Source organism: Protomyctophum bolini (genome assembly GCF_963924005.1).
Source record: "Protomyctophum bolini genome assembly, chromosome: 16".
Classification (NCBI taxonomy): domain Eukaryota; kingdom Metazoa; phylum Chordata; class Actinopteri; order Myctophiformes; family Myctophidae; genus Protomyctophum; species Protomyctophum bolini.
The window spans coordinates 30131523-30145857 of NC_137877.1; the positions used below are offsets into that span (position 1 = coordinate 30131523).

The 14335-nt window shown below is 42.2% G+C and overlaps 1 protein-coding gene across 1 annotated transcript in view; it reads left to right on the plus strand.

The window, feature by feature from the left end:
- Nucleotides 1-12927, plus strand: part of igf2bp2a (insulin-like growth factor 2 mRNA binding protein 2a) — a 51013-nt gene extending 38086 nt beyond the window's left edge. Inside the window, exons 8-16 of the mRNA XM_080785135.1 lie at nt 668-790; nt 3070-3205; nt 4497-4661; nt 5268-5336; nt 8246-8368; nt 9342-9416; nt 10171-10302; nt 11029-11142; nt 11461-12927. Coding sequence (XP_080641261.1) covers nt 668-790; nt 3070-3205; nt 4497-4661; nt 5268-5336; nt 8246-8368; nt 9342-9416; nt 10171-10302; nt 11029-11142; nt 11461-11559 — 1036 coding nt within the window. The 3' untranslated portion in view covers nt 11560-12927. The remainder of the gene's footprint in view (nt 1-667; nt 791-3069; nt 3206-4496; nt 4662-5267; nt 5337-8245; nt 8369-9341; nt 9417-10170; nt 10303-11028; nt 11143-11460) is intronic.
- Nucleotides 12928-14335: the final 1408 nt, after the last annotated feature.

A 14335-nucleotide genomic window follows, 5' to 3' on the forward strand; every position in this document is an offset into this window, starting at 1 on the left:
AGGCGCTGCACCATTTACCATTAATTTATGAATGCACCATTTACCACACACTCTACAGTGGGGGACACACACAACAGGCCAACAGCACATGCACCAAGGCCCGCCCCACCCTCGATCATGATTGGAGGAAGGCCCCTCTCATCCTGATTGGATGAAGGCTGGCTAACCCTATACCCAAAAACAAAACCTAAGGTTTTTTGACCCCAGGGACAGGGAGGAACTCCTTATATGGTCAGCACACTCTATAGTAGATTATTATTCAATTTGAATTAAGTGAAATCACTGAATATAACTTTAACCAAATGCAACCGCAGTAATAACCGCAGTAATAACCGCAGTAATAAATTCAAAATCCTGAGTCAGTGCATAAACTCAAAAATTATCTACTCTAAATACAATTGAAAACAATAACGTAAAGAAGCAAAATTTCTTGAATCCATGAAAAAAAGTCATTGATCTGAATGAGTTAAGCCAGTGGTTCTCAAACATTTTAATTTCAACGGCCCCATAACTCTGAGAGTGGGATCCATTTGGTTCAATTGGTACACTCTCAAGGAACTCTGAAGGATCCTCATCCCCACTTTGAAAACCACTGAATTAGGCAAAGGATTATATTCTGATGGTGCTTTAAACTTAACAGCATATGTCTCAATTTCTTTCCACATAGGACAGAGGACATCCCTCTGAAAATCCTGGCCCACAACAGCCTGGTGGGTCGCCTTATTGGGAAGGAGGGTCGCAACCTGAAGAAGATCGAGGATGATACAGGGACCAAGATCACCATCTCCTCGTAAGTGCTCTGGCCATGTCTCTGTCCTACATATTCCTTTCTACACCTTCCTACAATACCTGCATCTGATTGGCCGGTACAGTGGCGTCATCTCAGCTAAAGGTATGGCAAGCTCGTGTCACGTGTGTGGGCCTGGACTTTTTCCGGTTATGTGCAGTTATTTGCCTCTTTTTTTGCCTATTTTCCTCCATTTTTGCGGTTATTTGCATATTTTTTTGTATATTTTTCTCCATTGTTCCCTCCCCTGGAACCAAAGTATGGCAGCTGCCATAGCTTGCCATACCCTATTGACGCCACTGTGGCCACAAGTTCTCCCTTGTGCCCAACTTCTTCCTTGTGCTTTTGCAATGACTCTGTCCATCTCAGCCAATCGCAGCAATTGGGGATGGGGTTTTAGGTTGGGAATAGCATGTCCGCAGTTACTCATTGGAAAACCACATTCGAAAAACCTGAAGCGTTGTGTTAGTTCAGGCAGAACACGGAAGTGAAGCATGCATCAGTTGATGGTCTATCAGTATTCCAGTCACGCGTCTACAGCTTATTTAGTATCAGTGGCTCAACAACCAACAAGTCACTATAGGGTCATTATAAACTCACATCTAACATTGTCAGTCACTGCAAAAAACAAACAGAAAAAAACTGCCTCCTTCAGCTGTACTCAGCTTCTCTGATTCAGTCTGTCTGTTTATAGCTACTATGGTTGAATCCCTTCCCTTGCATGCTGCTCAGATTCACTGGGAAGCATCACTTTACCACTGCATCACTTGAGCGCCCATTAGTTAAATGATTTGACCTAATAAGTGTTAATGATAGAACTGTATCGTTGTCTCGGTAGTTGCAACCCAAAAGTCACCTATTAGACTAGGAGACGGTATTATAGCATGCTAGTATTATAGCATTCCTCAGATGTATGTTCATGAGCCACCCAGCATGTGGTATCACTTAACTTAGTCTGCCATTACAGTCCAAAAGTGTAGAGTTGATTACGGCTCCTTCACACCAGGACACAATATCAGAGGCGTGGTGATTGCATCCTACTATAAATGTGCCACGTCTCTGCGTGCGTGTGTGTACGGTTGTAATGCACGTAACACTATATTTGACACACGCGTTCCACACCCCCGCAGGGAGTGCAGTGCCCAGACTCGAGTCGGTCAGACCCACGGTTCTCCAGAACCACCACAAAAGGCTTTGGTCAAGCTCTGCCAGTGGTCCTAATCAGCCTAAATCCCCTCACCTGTGCAATTTCCAGTCTCTGCCTCAGCCAATTGATTGCAACCCCACACCTGACAATTGATTAGCCTACTTAACCAGGTATTATTAGGTTCCCAACATCGTTCTCAAGTAGGCCGGTAGCCAACGGGCATGTACAGGTCTCATTTAACGCAACATACTCCCTAACCCTCATTCATTTAGGGCTAATGAATTGCTCTGTCTCTGATTCTGTGAAGACATAATGAGCCTTGCGATAGAAAGGCGGAGGACAGAGGTGGGACAGTAGCAACCACATCGATGTTGGAGCTTTTGTCCACGCCCACTTACACAGAGGAGAGAACAGATTAGATGCACTTCATTCGCACTAGCAATATGCATCTTCTTCTTTTTTTTACACAATGTACATGCTAAATGCTCTATGCATGTATTGATTATATGATTCATATAGTGGTGTACTGACATACAAAGATGCATTTTTAATATACTGTACATGCTGCTGAACAATGCACAATATCTTAAACAAACAAAAGATCAAAGTTGCTGTCTGTGCCAGCCTGTCAAGATTAGTGCTCTGCAGAGGATATGAAAACAATTATTGGAAAAGTTATGACACAAAATGTTTTTACAATGGAATGAAATCCTATTGAAGTAAGAGTGACAATGTACTCACATGTCAAAAATGCTGACACGGTCCTTTAGCAGCTACAGGACGTGTCAGCATTTTTGACACATTAGCTAAAGTTTAGCTAATGAACCAAATATTGTGTCTGCATCTTGTTTGTTATTAATTATTACACGATGTAAAATGCTGGAGCGTCAATATGCAACAGATATTCTTCCAGGCTGTGAGTCACCTTGCCAAATGTTTTCTCTGTGTGCGTTTTCTTGTTATGGTTTCAATCTGACAGCTGTTCATCCAAATGTTTGCACAGTGACTTGCGTTACCATATGCTTGCCTGTGTGTGTGTGTGTGTGTGTGTGTGTGTGTGTGTGTGTGTGTGTGTGTGTGTGTGTGTGTGTGTGTGCATGCATGCGCATGTGTGCGTGCACGGCATCCGCCGCAGGTTACAAGATTTAACCATTTATAACCCTGAGAGGACCATCACAGTGAAAGGCAGCATGGATGCGTGTTGCAAAGCCGAGGTGGAGATCATGCGGAAACTGAGGGAAGGCTACGAGAACGACATTGCTGCTATAAACGTAAGCCGAACCACCGCTCTAACATGCGTCGCATGTTGTCTGTCTTGGTGGGACGTGAGCTCAGCGTGACTCATTTAGTCTGACAGGCGATCTTGGGTCGGGTATAGTGAAATGCTATCAGAGAGCAAGGGATAGTATTGCCCTCCTATTCATACGCCTTAACCACCGGCATTACTAATACCGGCCATTGTCCACTTGGTAAGCAGATAAGCGTAAACAATCATCAAACAGCTCATCAGTGTCTGGAGAGAGTATCTGGACATGCATTGTGCGTGCGTGTGACTCACTCCTTCTCCGATGCATGTGTCAGTGTCCCCCACTTAATGCCTGCAATTCCCAGCATACATCTGATAGCTGTAGGCTGTTCTCGCCCGGCTCCTCTTTCACACCGCCCCGGTGACATCACCGGTGGCGCAGCCAGGGGAGGTCAACCGCCGAGGAAGAGAGTGCGGCGATGATATCACAATGAAAAAGCCGGACTGATTGCATTACAGCAATGCTGGAGTCAATGCTGTTAAGTGTTAAGTCATAATATGACTTAACACTTAACAGCACATCATGCTCGCACATAATATTATTATGTGCGAGCATGATGATGATGATGATGGGAGTTTCACATCTAACCCCCCCCCCCCCCCCCCATGGTCAATAATAGAATTGTCTGTGTCTGAAATTGCAAGTGCATTTTCCTTTACTTAATTGAAAGTTGTGCGTTTTTCTTATTAATGTCTGAAGTAGGGCTTGTAGTAACTGGCAATGAATATTGCTCAGCAGCATGCATTTGTACAGTACAAAGTACAGTACATGTGAGTCTCTGTGCCTGCTGCCTTGCTCAGATTCCACAGTGAGCCAGGGCCATCTAGCGTGACAGTTTGGATATTACACAGTCATCATGGAGAGAGTCTCTGGGAAAATGCAAGTGAAAGGAGACCTTGTGTGTTTGGCGCCATCATGAAACCACAATAGTTGAATGAATCCCTGAAGGGAAATATTACTGTCAGCGACTGGCGGAACAGTTTCCCCCACGGAGGATGCAAAAGACAAAGTTCAAGAAAAGAGAATGGATTAATTTGCCCAACGTGTTGAGTGATATATGTCATTTGCTTACCTCAAACGACACAATGTGAGCAGAATACGACTATTTGGCCATAAATGCCGCAAGACACCCAATTCATTTCCCCCCCCCCCCCCCATTTACTGCCAGTGTCTTACTAAATTATAAATAACTTTTTTTATATAAAACAATTTTTTTAACTCTTTGTTTTCCCTCTCTGCTATGGACTACCCTCAGCAACAAACCAACCTTATCCCAGGCTTGAACCTGAATGCACTGGGCATCTTCTCCTCTGGCCTGTCAGTGCTGCCCCCTGCTGGAGGACCACGCGGTGGAGGATATAACCAGCAGGCACCAGCAGGATACAACCAGCAGGCACCAGCAGGATATAACCCATTCTTAGTGAGTACGCCACACTACTAACCCTAAACCAACATTTGGATCCTTCTTTAACCCATTCTGACCTGAGATCAGATTCTAAAAATGTCTTCTACATCCTGACAGTTTTCATTCTGACCCGAGATCAGATTCTAAAAATGTCTTCTATGTCAGTCGCTCTTCGATTTTTCAAAAATAGCAGACCTACAAGCTCGTGGCGCGCCACTCGGTGGGTGCGAGAATGCATTGGCATGTTTGGAAGCAAGGCAAGCTAGCCACATGAACCCATTCCCTATTCTGGGCATGTTTGGGCATAGCCATACATTCGGCGAAAATAGGTGAACAATCTGCGAAGATAAATCAGCAGAAATAGCCGATCTACAAGCTCAGCTTGGCTATGTTCAGCGGAGAGATTTAGTGGAAAAAAGAAGGGGTCAATTACAGACCCCTGGGGAACTAAGTACAGTATGTAGGGTTTAGGTGGATATTGTTGTTGCGTTATTGTTTTGTGTGTTTGCAAAAAATACATTTACACATTTGCCTTGAAAATACACTATTTTTAGAATGTGTGCTGTGTGCATTGGTGTGAGAGAGAAGTACCTTACCAATTTACTGTTTTGTCCATTGCAGAGTCATCCTTCACATCTCAGCGGCCTCTATGGGGTTCCTCCAACAAGTGCCATCCCCCACCAGCACTCAGTATGTCCTGTGATATCAGCAACATAATTCATTATAGTTCCAGTGAGCAGTGAATTCCCACCTAATTTCTTGTTCTTTGCTTTATTTAGGACAATATTTAGAACACCAAAGGGAGCAGCTTGCTAGACAACTTAGGGTCATAGTTTTTATGCGTTGCCTTGCCTACACAAGCAGATTTTAATTGATGTCTTTTGGAATGCAGGGTTTATCGTCCCCGTGTTGGAGGGGAAAGCCTCACTCTACCAGTGGCATTTTTGTGGAGGAGGTGAAAGCCATCCACTTTAAACCTTTTTTTTTAATACTGTTTATTAGGCATTTTTTGTATGACATCAGAATATTATCGACAATGATAATGAGTAGTTCAGTTAAATAAAATGAAAAAAATAACAGGCAATGTAAATATTCCACATACAATACATAATAAAAAAGACATAAATGTGATAAACATGAAAAAACAAAAACTGTTAAACAATGAGTTTACAGACAAACAAAACAGACAACAGGACAGACACTCTTGCTCTCAAACTTTCCCAACATGTTGTTGTAAATTAAGTGAATTACAGACAAATTTTTTTAAATGATAAAAAATAAAATAAAGAAAAAACACTCAGTTCCTTTTTTTTTCCTTTCCAATTTTCTATTGCGCTATCTATTGTGTAGGAGGAGTTAGCGTGCACCTATTGAAATATTCAATGAAGGGTTCCCATGTCTGGTAGAATCTATCTTCACTCCCTCTCAATTCAAATTTAATCTTTTCCAATTGTAAGTAGTGCATAACATCTCTCATAAGTGAAGTGTGAGTCGGAAACTGTGCTTGTTTCCAATTCAACAGTATCAGTCTGCGAGCCAGTAGAGTCACATATTTTACCATGTTATATTGGAAAGTAGACAGTTTGACCCCGGGCCCCCTGACTCCCATAATTGCTGTCAGTGGATCCGGGTCAAAAGGTCTTCCAACAATGTCTGACAGTGATTTAAATATAATTGCCAATATGATGTTAGTTTAGTGCAATGCCAGAACATATGAGCTAGAGTGGCCGGTGCCTGGCCACATCTGTCGCAGGCTGGATTCACATTTGGATACATTGTTGAGTTTTTCCTTTGACAAATGTAACCTGTGTAATATTTTAAACTGTATAAGACCATGCCTGGCACATACTGAAGAAGAGTGCACAAACCTTTGAGATGTAGACCATTGCTCGTCAGTGATAGATATTCCCAAGCAGTTTTTAAATACTCCAAGGAGGCATTATTATCTAAACATGAGAGAGAATTATAAATTCCACTTTAAACCTTCACTGCCACTTCCTCAAGCAAGCATTAATGACTGCAGTTGGAAGGGTCAGAGAGAGAGAGAGAGGGAGAGAGAGAGAGAAGGCTCGTCTTAAAACACGCTCACCCTCATTTTTTCCCCGCCGATCTCATGCCGACCGTTCGGTGGGGCGGTTCTTGTACTCTTAAATTAGTTTTACTTAAGATAAAATAGAACTAAGTTTAGGGTTAGGCATAGGAATAAGGTTAGGTTTTGGTATTGTTTTACTGAGGTTAAACTTAGGAATACGGTTAGGTGTAACTGTTTAGGCATAGTTTACTGACGTTACATTTAGGAATACCAGGCAGAGACCGTTCTACCGTTCTGCCGGATTTAAGCCAGAGGCGACTGTGTTTTGAGGCGAGCATTCTGGTATTCGTGACAGGGTGTGTAATTTTCATGTTCCCTTGCACATTGACCAGAACACCACAAATATTTCCGGAAGGGGACTTTCAGACCAGTGTTATCCCGTAAATAAATAAAAAAGAAACCCACTTAAAAAACCCAGAGATGTTTGTTGCCATGCTAAGGAATACAAAACAAAACAAACAAAAAAAAGACTTGTTGGAAAACTCTCACACAACCATAATGGGTAATATTCAAAAAATTTGAAAAATGTCAGGTAGGCCTATATTATATGGAATATTAAATCAAACCCCCAAATATTTTAAACCATCACAAATCCTTGTTAATGTATCAATTTGTGAGAGTATACAAATACATTTGTACACTCAGAGATAAATTAACACTGAGGACCAGTAAAAAAACAAATGTTTGTATGTGTAGCCTATGCCTACAGCTAGTACAGCAGTCTCCACCCTTAAAGCAAAATTACACTTTGGTGTAGCGTTGGTTTGTTTAGCACATAAACAGATGCAAACTAGAAAAAGTGATACTCGGAGCACAGGTTTCCACCAGGTCAGGAACGTTTGTTGTGGGCGTGTATTTTTTGAATGGAGTGAGACGGACGGACCGAGTGGACAATTTACTCTCTATTTTCTTTCTTAGTACATAGGAAACAATTCTTATTTCTATAGAGAAAGCCAAGTTTTGGTTAGATATTTTCTCCTTTTTATTTTTATTGTATTCTTTGGTTGGTTTATCCATGTGTTATTTAGGATGGGGGAAGGGATATGGGCAAATATGGGAAATAATAATTCTCATCAAACCGAGATTCCTACAGTTGAGAGTTCCCGTGCAACCTATTTTAAGGATGAGGGCCAGGGCAGTCACCAAAGCAGTATCAAAAAGAAAAGAGCTGGAGCACACGGGTCACCTTAAAAACTTTAAATTGGTGCAAAAGAAATGACAGCACAGTTCAGACTAATACTTCAGAATAACTCAGCATGGGAATTCCATTCAATCCACACATGCTATACACCTATTAAATGTAAGATGACCTGCTCCAGCTCCTTGAATCTTTTTGATCCAGATTCCTTTGTATATTTATACCTATATGAACATCGTTTAAAGAATAAATGATTAGTACAGTCAGAATTTGAGAACAATGAATCTTGAATCATCTATGAAGCATTATCAAAGAACACTGCAAGGAGTAAACCTGTAATGACCCTTTCTCATTTTCTGTCTTTCTCAGCAACAGGCTCCGGAACAGGAGGTGGTCTACCTCTTTATTCCAACTCAGGCAGTTGGGGCCCTGATTGGCAAAAAGGGACAGCATATCAAACAACTAGCCCGCTTCGCTGGTGCTTCAATCAAGGTGAGTGAGGCATCAATGAGAGGGTACTCTCAGTCAGTGAGTTGTTTAGCCCTACAAGCAGAACCCAATGCTACTGAAGTTTCTGACATTTTTTAGACCCAGAGCATGGGGTCCTATTCCACCTCCACCCTGCCACCGGGTACGCACACATAAATACCTTCGGATACGTCCTTCTGCGCTCTTTGACGGCTTCTTTTCGTTTGACGGCTTCTGAATCTGTGAACTATAAGTACCTATAAATACCGCTGCGAATATCTCCTGTGGCGCGGAAGCCGTTAAGCTTTTTGTTTGACCGATTTGGTCGCATTGATTCTTCTTTTCCTTCCTTGTTTATTGACACCTCATTGTACCGCCGTACAATAAACGGTAAATAAACAAGAAGAATCAAAGCGACCAAATCGGTCAAACAGGTACTTATAGTTCACAAATTCAGAATAACTCAAACAAAAAGAAGCCGTCAAACGGCGCAGACACGACGTTAACGACGATATTTATGTCCGCGTTCTATCATTTCAATACGACAATATAGATACGCACAGGGACCCTACGCAAATTTCAGAAAAGCTTTACGGAGGGTTCCGAGAGGGGCTATGAGTTGTTGAGGCTGTGTTATCACGTTGGCAGACAGTGTTGGCTGAGTCAGCTGTACTTTCTGGACCACATCTGACAATGTTAGTCTTCAACATGGACAAACATTCTCTGCTGGAAACTAACTTGTTTCAAGAAACCCTAAAGCTTTTTATGTTGTGGTGGTGTTTTATGGTTTGGTTTTTCAGCTGGTTAAATCGCTCACGTAATGTGATGCAAGGAGAATGACATTGGTATGGATTGAAGTCCTGTCAGGATTTATAGGTTTAAACTGTATTAGATGACTACAGAACCAGAACACCTTGACTACAATGTTGTTAGACCATGCTTTGTATTTCTCGCTCTCCCTCCCCCTGCTCCCTATACCTTTCATCACTTGTGTCAGATCGCCCCTGCAGAGACTCCAGACGTCACAGAGAGGATGGTCATAATTACTGGACCCCCAGAGGCTCAATTTAAGGTAAATACAGCTGTACAAATCCCCACCGGTCATAAGAAAATAGCTGAATGATCACAACTGCAGAACAACTTGTTCTGTAACTCCCTCCAAGGCCAAGCACAGACAGACACAAGTGGCTTCCTCTACTGATTTATTTGAAGGTGTCTTCAAATCCTCCAAACCCACCGTGAAAACTAAACATAAACAATACAATAAAACAAGCACGTTACAATTAACATAAAATTACATGCACAGCATGTATATGGAAGCATTTCACCAAAGTAAAATACAGACAGAAAACAAACAACAAATACCTTGTTGGCTGTGCATAAAACAAAGAAGGGAATCTCTTCAGTCTTAGGTCCTTATAACCTTTCTTATGACAGTCTCTTTGTGTGACCAGTGCAGGAGCTGCTGCACTTTGCTGCTTCTGTTGCTTGTGGCTTGATTGCATACACAAAACTCCTGTGTACCAATTGACATGAGAGCAGACCAAACGAGACACAGAATATGGCTTTGACCCTTCAAAATAAAAGCATTACAACAACTTGACAAGAAAAAGACATGAAATTACGTTTTAACATGAATGTAACTTAACTATGAACTTCTTAATTATGAACTTAGACCTTTTAGAAATAAATTATATTACTTGTAGTGGCAACAGTTACATGTTCTGTCACATGCAGTAAGTTGTATTCAGATGATTGTATCAGCTTATCGCTGTGTCCCCATTTTCCCCAGTCTTCCTTGTCTCATTCCCTCCTCTGTATTCCAGGCCCAGGGCAGGATATTTGGGAAACTGAAGGAGGAGAACTTCTTCACGGCAAAGGAGGAGGTGAAACTGGAGACCCATATCAAGGTTCCCTCAACTGCAGCTGGCAGGGTCATCGGCAAAGGAGGCAAGACAGTAGGTTGATGGTGAAGGAGGTGGAAAATGAACTGGGATCCTTACGCAGCATCCCGCAAGTATACCCCAGTCTGCTTTAATCCAGTGATTTTCAACCCTTTTCATTTCAAGGACATATCAACCTGGAGATCGATATGGTTGATATCCATTAGGCCACAGACCTCCATTTGATAAAACTACTACACTAAACTACTACACTAAGATCCTCAGTGCTTATTTAACACTGAGAGTTCCATCCATCCATCTTCAACCGCTTATCCGTAGTCGGGTCGCGGGGGCAACAGCTCCACCAGAGAACTCCAGACATCCCTTTCATCCTTTCACACAGTTACAGACCTGTAAGTGTCCATTTGGACCCCTAGTGGTTCCTGGGCCTGACGTTGAGAAACAGTGGTTTAGCCAGTTGTACGTCAGTTCCACTTTAGTAGAATCATCAGTGTATTTTTCTTTTATTGATAGATACAGTAATCTGAAGAGAGCGGGGAGTGACATGCAGCAAAGGTCGTCGGGATTGGGGGTCGAACCTGTGACGCGATGTCAGGCGGCATTAGCAGTCTAGGTGCCCAGATGTGTCTTTTAATGAGCACTAGTGTCTGTTGGAAGTGAGGCATGGGTTATGACCTCTAGCCTGGCAAAGGCTTAGCCTCAGCCTGGCTGAGCTTGTGATATTTATGCTGCCTACAGTATGTGAGGCTACATGACCTCTGGGTTTCCCGTCTTTTGCAGGTTAATGAGCTGCAGAATCTTACTAGCGCTGAGGTCATCGTACCACGGGACCAAACTCCAGACGAAAATGACGAGGTCTTTGTGAAAATCAGCGGGCATTTCTTTGCCAGCCAGGTAATAATACTATAAATTAGGATCAGATGGGCAGTAATAACACCTTCTTGTATCCAGTTCACTCAATATAGCAATGAGTGAACCTTCTTGTTCTTGCTGTGTGTCTGTATTTGTGTACATGACCTAATGTGCTAATTTCTGTCAAAAGTTTCTGTCAAACTATAGCATATCTGGTTGTGTCGTGTCGGGGTCCAGCTTGTCAAATCTGCTCATTTATTTGTTTAAAAATATATTATACAAATACCGTTATTATGATGGTAATGTCTTCTATTACGGCATTTCATCTCATTCCTTACTTTGATTGTTCCCCTCCACCAGACTGCACAGAGGAAGATCCGGGAGATTATTCAACAGGTCAAACAGCAGGAACAAAAACACCAGCAGGGCACCCCCGTGCCACCGCACCACGCCAAGTGACCAGTGGGGGCTGCTCACAGCAGGCACCAGCCAATGAATGTAGCCCTCCCAAAGTGGACAGAGACCTATCCAGACGAAGGCCAAGGGGACATGCAGGGCAGACCAGCAGCACCGGGAACAAAACCAAAGAACTTCATTGGGGGAAATGTGCAGGCCATAGTGTGCACTGCCAGCCCTGCAGGAGTAGGTGGAGAGAGAGACGGGGGGGGGGGGGGGGGAAACATTACTGATATAGTATACTTAAAAACATTTAAAAAATAATAATAATTTAAAAATAAATCAACAAGGAGGGTGGAAAATAGCAGAGAATTGGGCATCTGTTGTGTTCACAGTAAAAATAAGGATTAAGAAAACAGGATTAAGTACAATATTAAGTCACCCTGCATAACGTTATCGCTTTAGTTGGACTAACATACAGTAGGCCTAACAGACAGATAAAGCAGCTGTATTAACACGAGCGCATTGGAGACATTGCCGTAGATATTTTGGGATTAGAATGAGAGCGAGTGGTAATGGACACTTTCTCTCACAACAGGTTGTGGTATTCAGATTGCAAGAGTAAAGTATCCTTAGCAGTATTAATGCAAAGTAGAAAAGTATACTGATACATGTTGGAAGTATGCACTGTTATTTTTGTGTTGAAATGACAGTACAACTTGGCGTACTTTTTTTTAGTGTTTGGTTCATTTCAGAGATTTGATGGGGCTGCGTAAAACGGTGTCACCTCTAGGCAGTCTCTTTAAAATTATATCATTTATTTGTTCATACTTTAGGCCACTGCAAATGATACAAAATGCCCTTAGAAAACATAGTGAATGGTTCTGAGTCCTTATGATTAGCCTGTGTGTGTGCCAACGCAAAGGATAACATCCCTTTGAACTGTTTCTTACCGTTCATATCTGACGCTCCACTTTTTAGCTTTCTTTTCATTTCTTCACTTTCACTCTATCACTTTCTCATCTCTCTCATCTGGCATGTTTCATTTTTTTTTACATGATAAAATATTTGTTTTCAATAACCATTTCTTTTCTGCAGCCTTTTTGATAACATTGACCTGACTGCTACTTTCAACCACAGAGCTCAACAGAGGTTAAATACAACAGGGATTTTGTATTCGCCAGTAAACTGGTATCAATCCCATACTGTACAGTAGACTGTATCTACATTCATGCTTGTTGTCCTGTAAACATAAAAACTAAATTAAGAGGATGTTTCTAGAAGAATTCTCTCTCATTTAAAAAAAACAAAACAAGAAATAGAGGTGCCCCTTTCTTGTCAAAGGGGCGACCGGTCATTTGGAATGTGCATCACCACATGTTCGGCCTTATGAGCAAGTCAGGAGGGGCAACGCAACATGCAAGCTGAGGGCCCGGGTTAGAGTTGGGGGGTGTGGGGTGGGGTTGGGGGTTCAGTCTTGAGGTGTGTTTGGAGTGATAGTGAGGAAGAGGTAGGATGAGATAATGGGGAGGCATTGTATGACCTGTGTGGTTACACACACGACCGCAAACGTGTTTGGCTTTAACCCTCCCTTGTCAGGGAGCTTTCTAAAATGGCATGACAGCTGTGAATGTATGATATGCAGCCTTTTAGAAATATCACCCCCTGTCATGTCCAGCATGCCCGGTCAGCAGCGCATGACAGATTGTTCTCTCTCTCTGTGCATCTCTTTCCCTTCTTTGACGCAAATGCTTCTCGGCAGACTGACCGGAGGCCCGGAGAGCATGCTGGACATACAGGTTCTGATATCCCTTTGTGCTTTATTTTGGAGACCATGGAAGCTTGTTGCCTTATTTTGTCACCCATTCAGACGTCACCATTGGCTCCTTCGCCCCGTGAGCCCATCAGCTTCATCTTGCAAGGTTATTGCCAATACACACAGCTTCCTCCGTGTGTGTATGTGTGCGAGTGTGTGTGCGCGAGTGAGCAAGCGTGCGTGTATATATATATAAAAAGAGAGTAATATTTATGAATCTATTTTTTCCTATTTTGTGATGAGAGCTATTGATAAGAAACAAAAGAAAAATAAAGTCATTTTCTTTTTTCCTCAGTGGAACACTGCCATATTGCTTTGAAGGGAAGTGTTTTCTTTTTTAAAACTAGACTATGAATAACAATAATATAATAATAAAACCTGAAAAAATAGGAGAACAATAAGTGAACCACCACGTAACTTTGGTCAGGATGTGAACAGTGCGCATGTCAGTATTGTGATCTACCTCAGGCTTCAGGGTACCTCAGTCCAATCTTTCATTTCCCCCTTTTTCCCACATTTTGTATGCCTTGTTAACTGATCGTTTTCTTTTCTCTTTTTTAATAAAAACAAACAAACAAAAAAAATGAACAAGTGACAAGATTTACAGTAATCTCTAAACACTTCAGGTCCAGCTGGCTAGTGACGGCAGAATCAATGGATCTGTAAAACATTGTAAACCGTAGTGAAGTCTTTTGGACTGTCTCTGACTTGGACACCTCTTTTCGACACGCCCAATCGGATTTCCAAGTCAAATTCCAATAGAGCTGAAGGAAGAGCAGGATCTATAGGGGTACATGCCTGAAGAGCAGGATCTATAGGGGTACATGCCTGAAGAGCAGGATCTATAGGGGTACATGCCTGAAGAGCAGGATCTATAGGGGTACATGCCTGCCCGACGTGGTTATGAATGTGGATGTGTACTGATTTCATCCACTGAGAAAAGATACAAATTGTTATCCTACAACCACAACAACCGTACCTCCAGTTTTCCCAATTGTACCTCCAGGATTTGTTTGTTTAAAC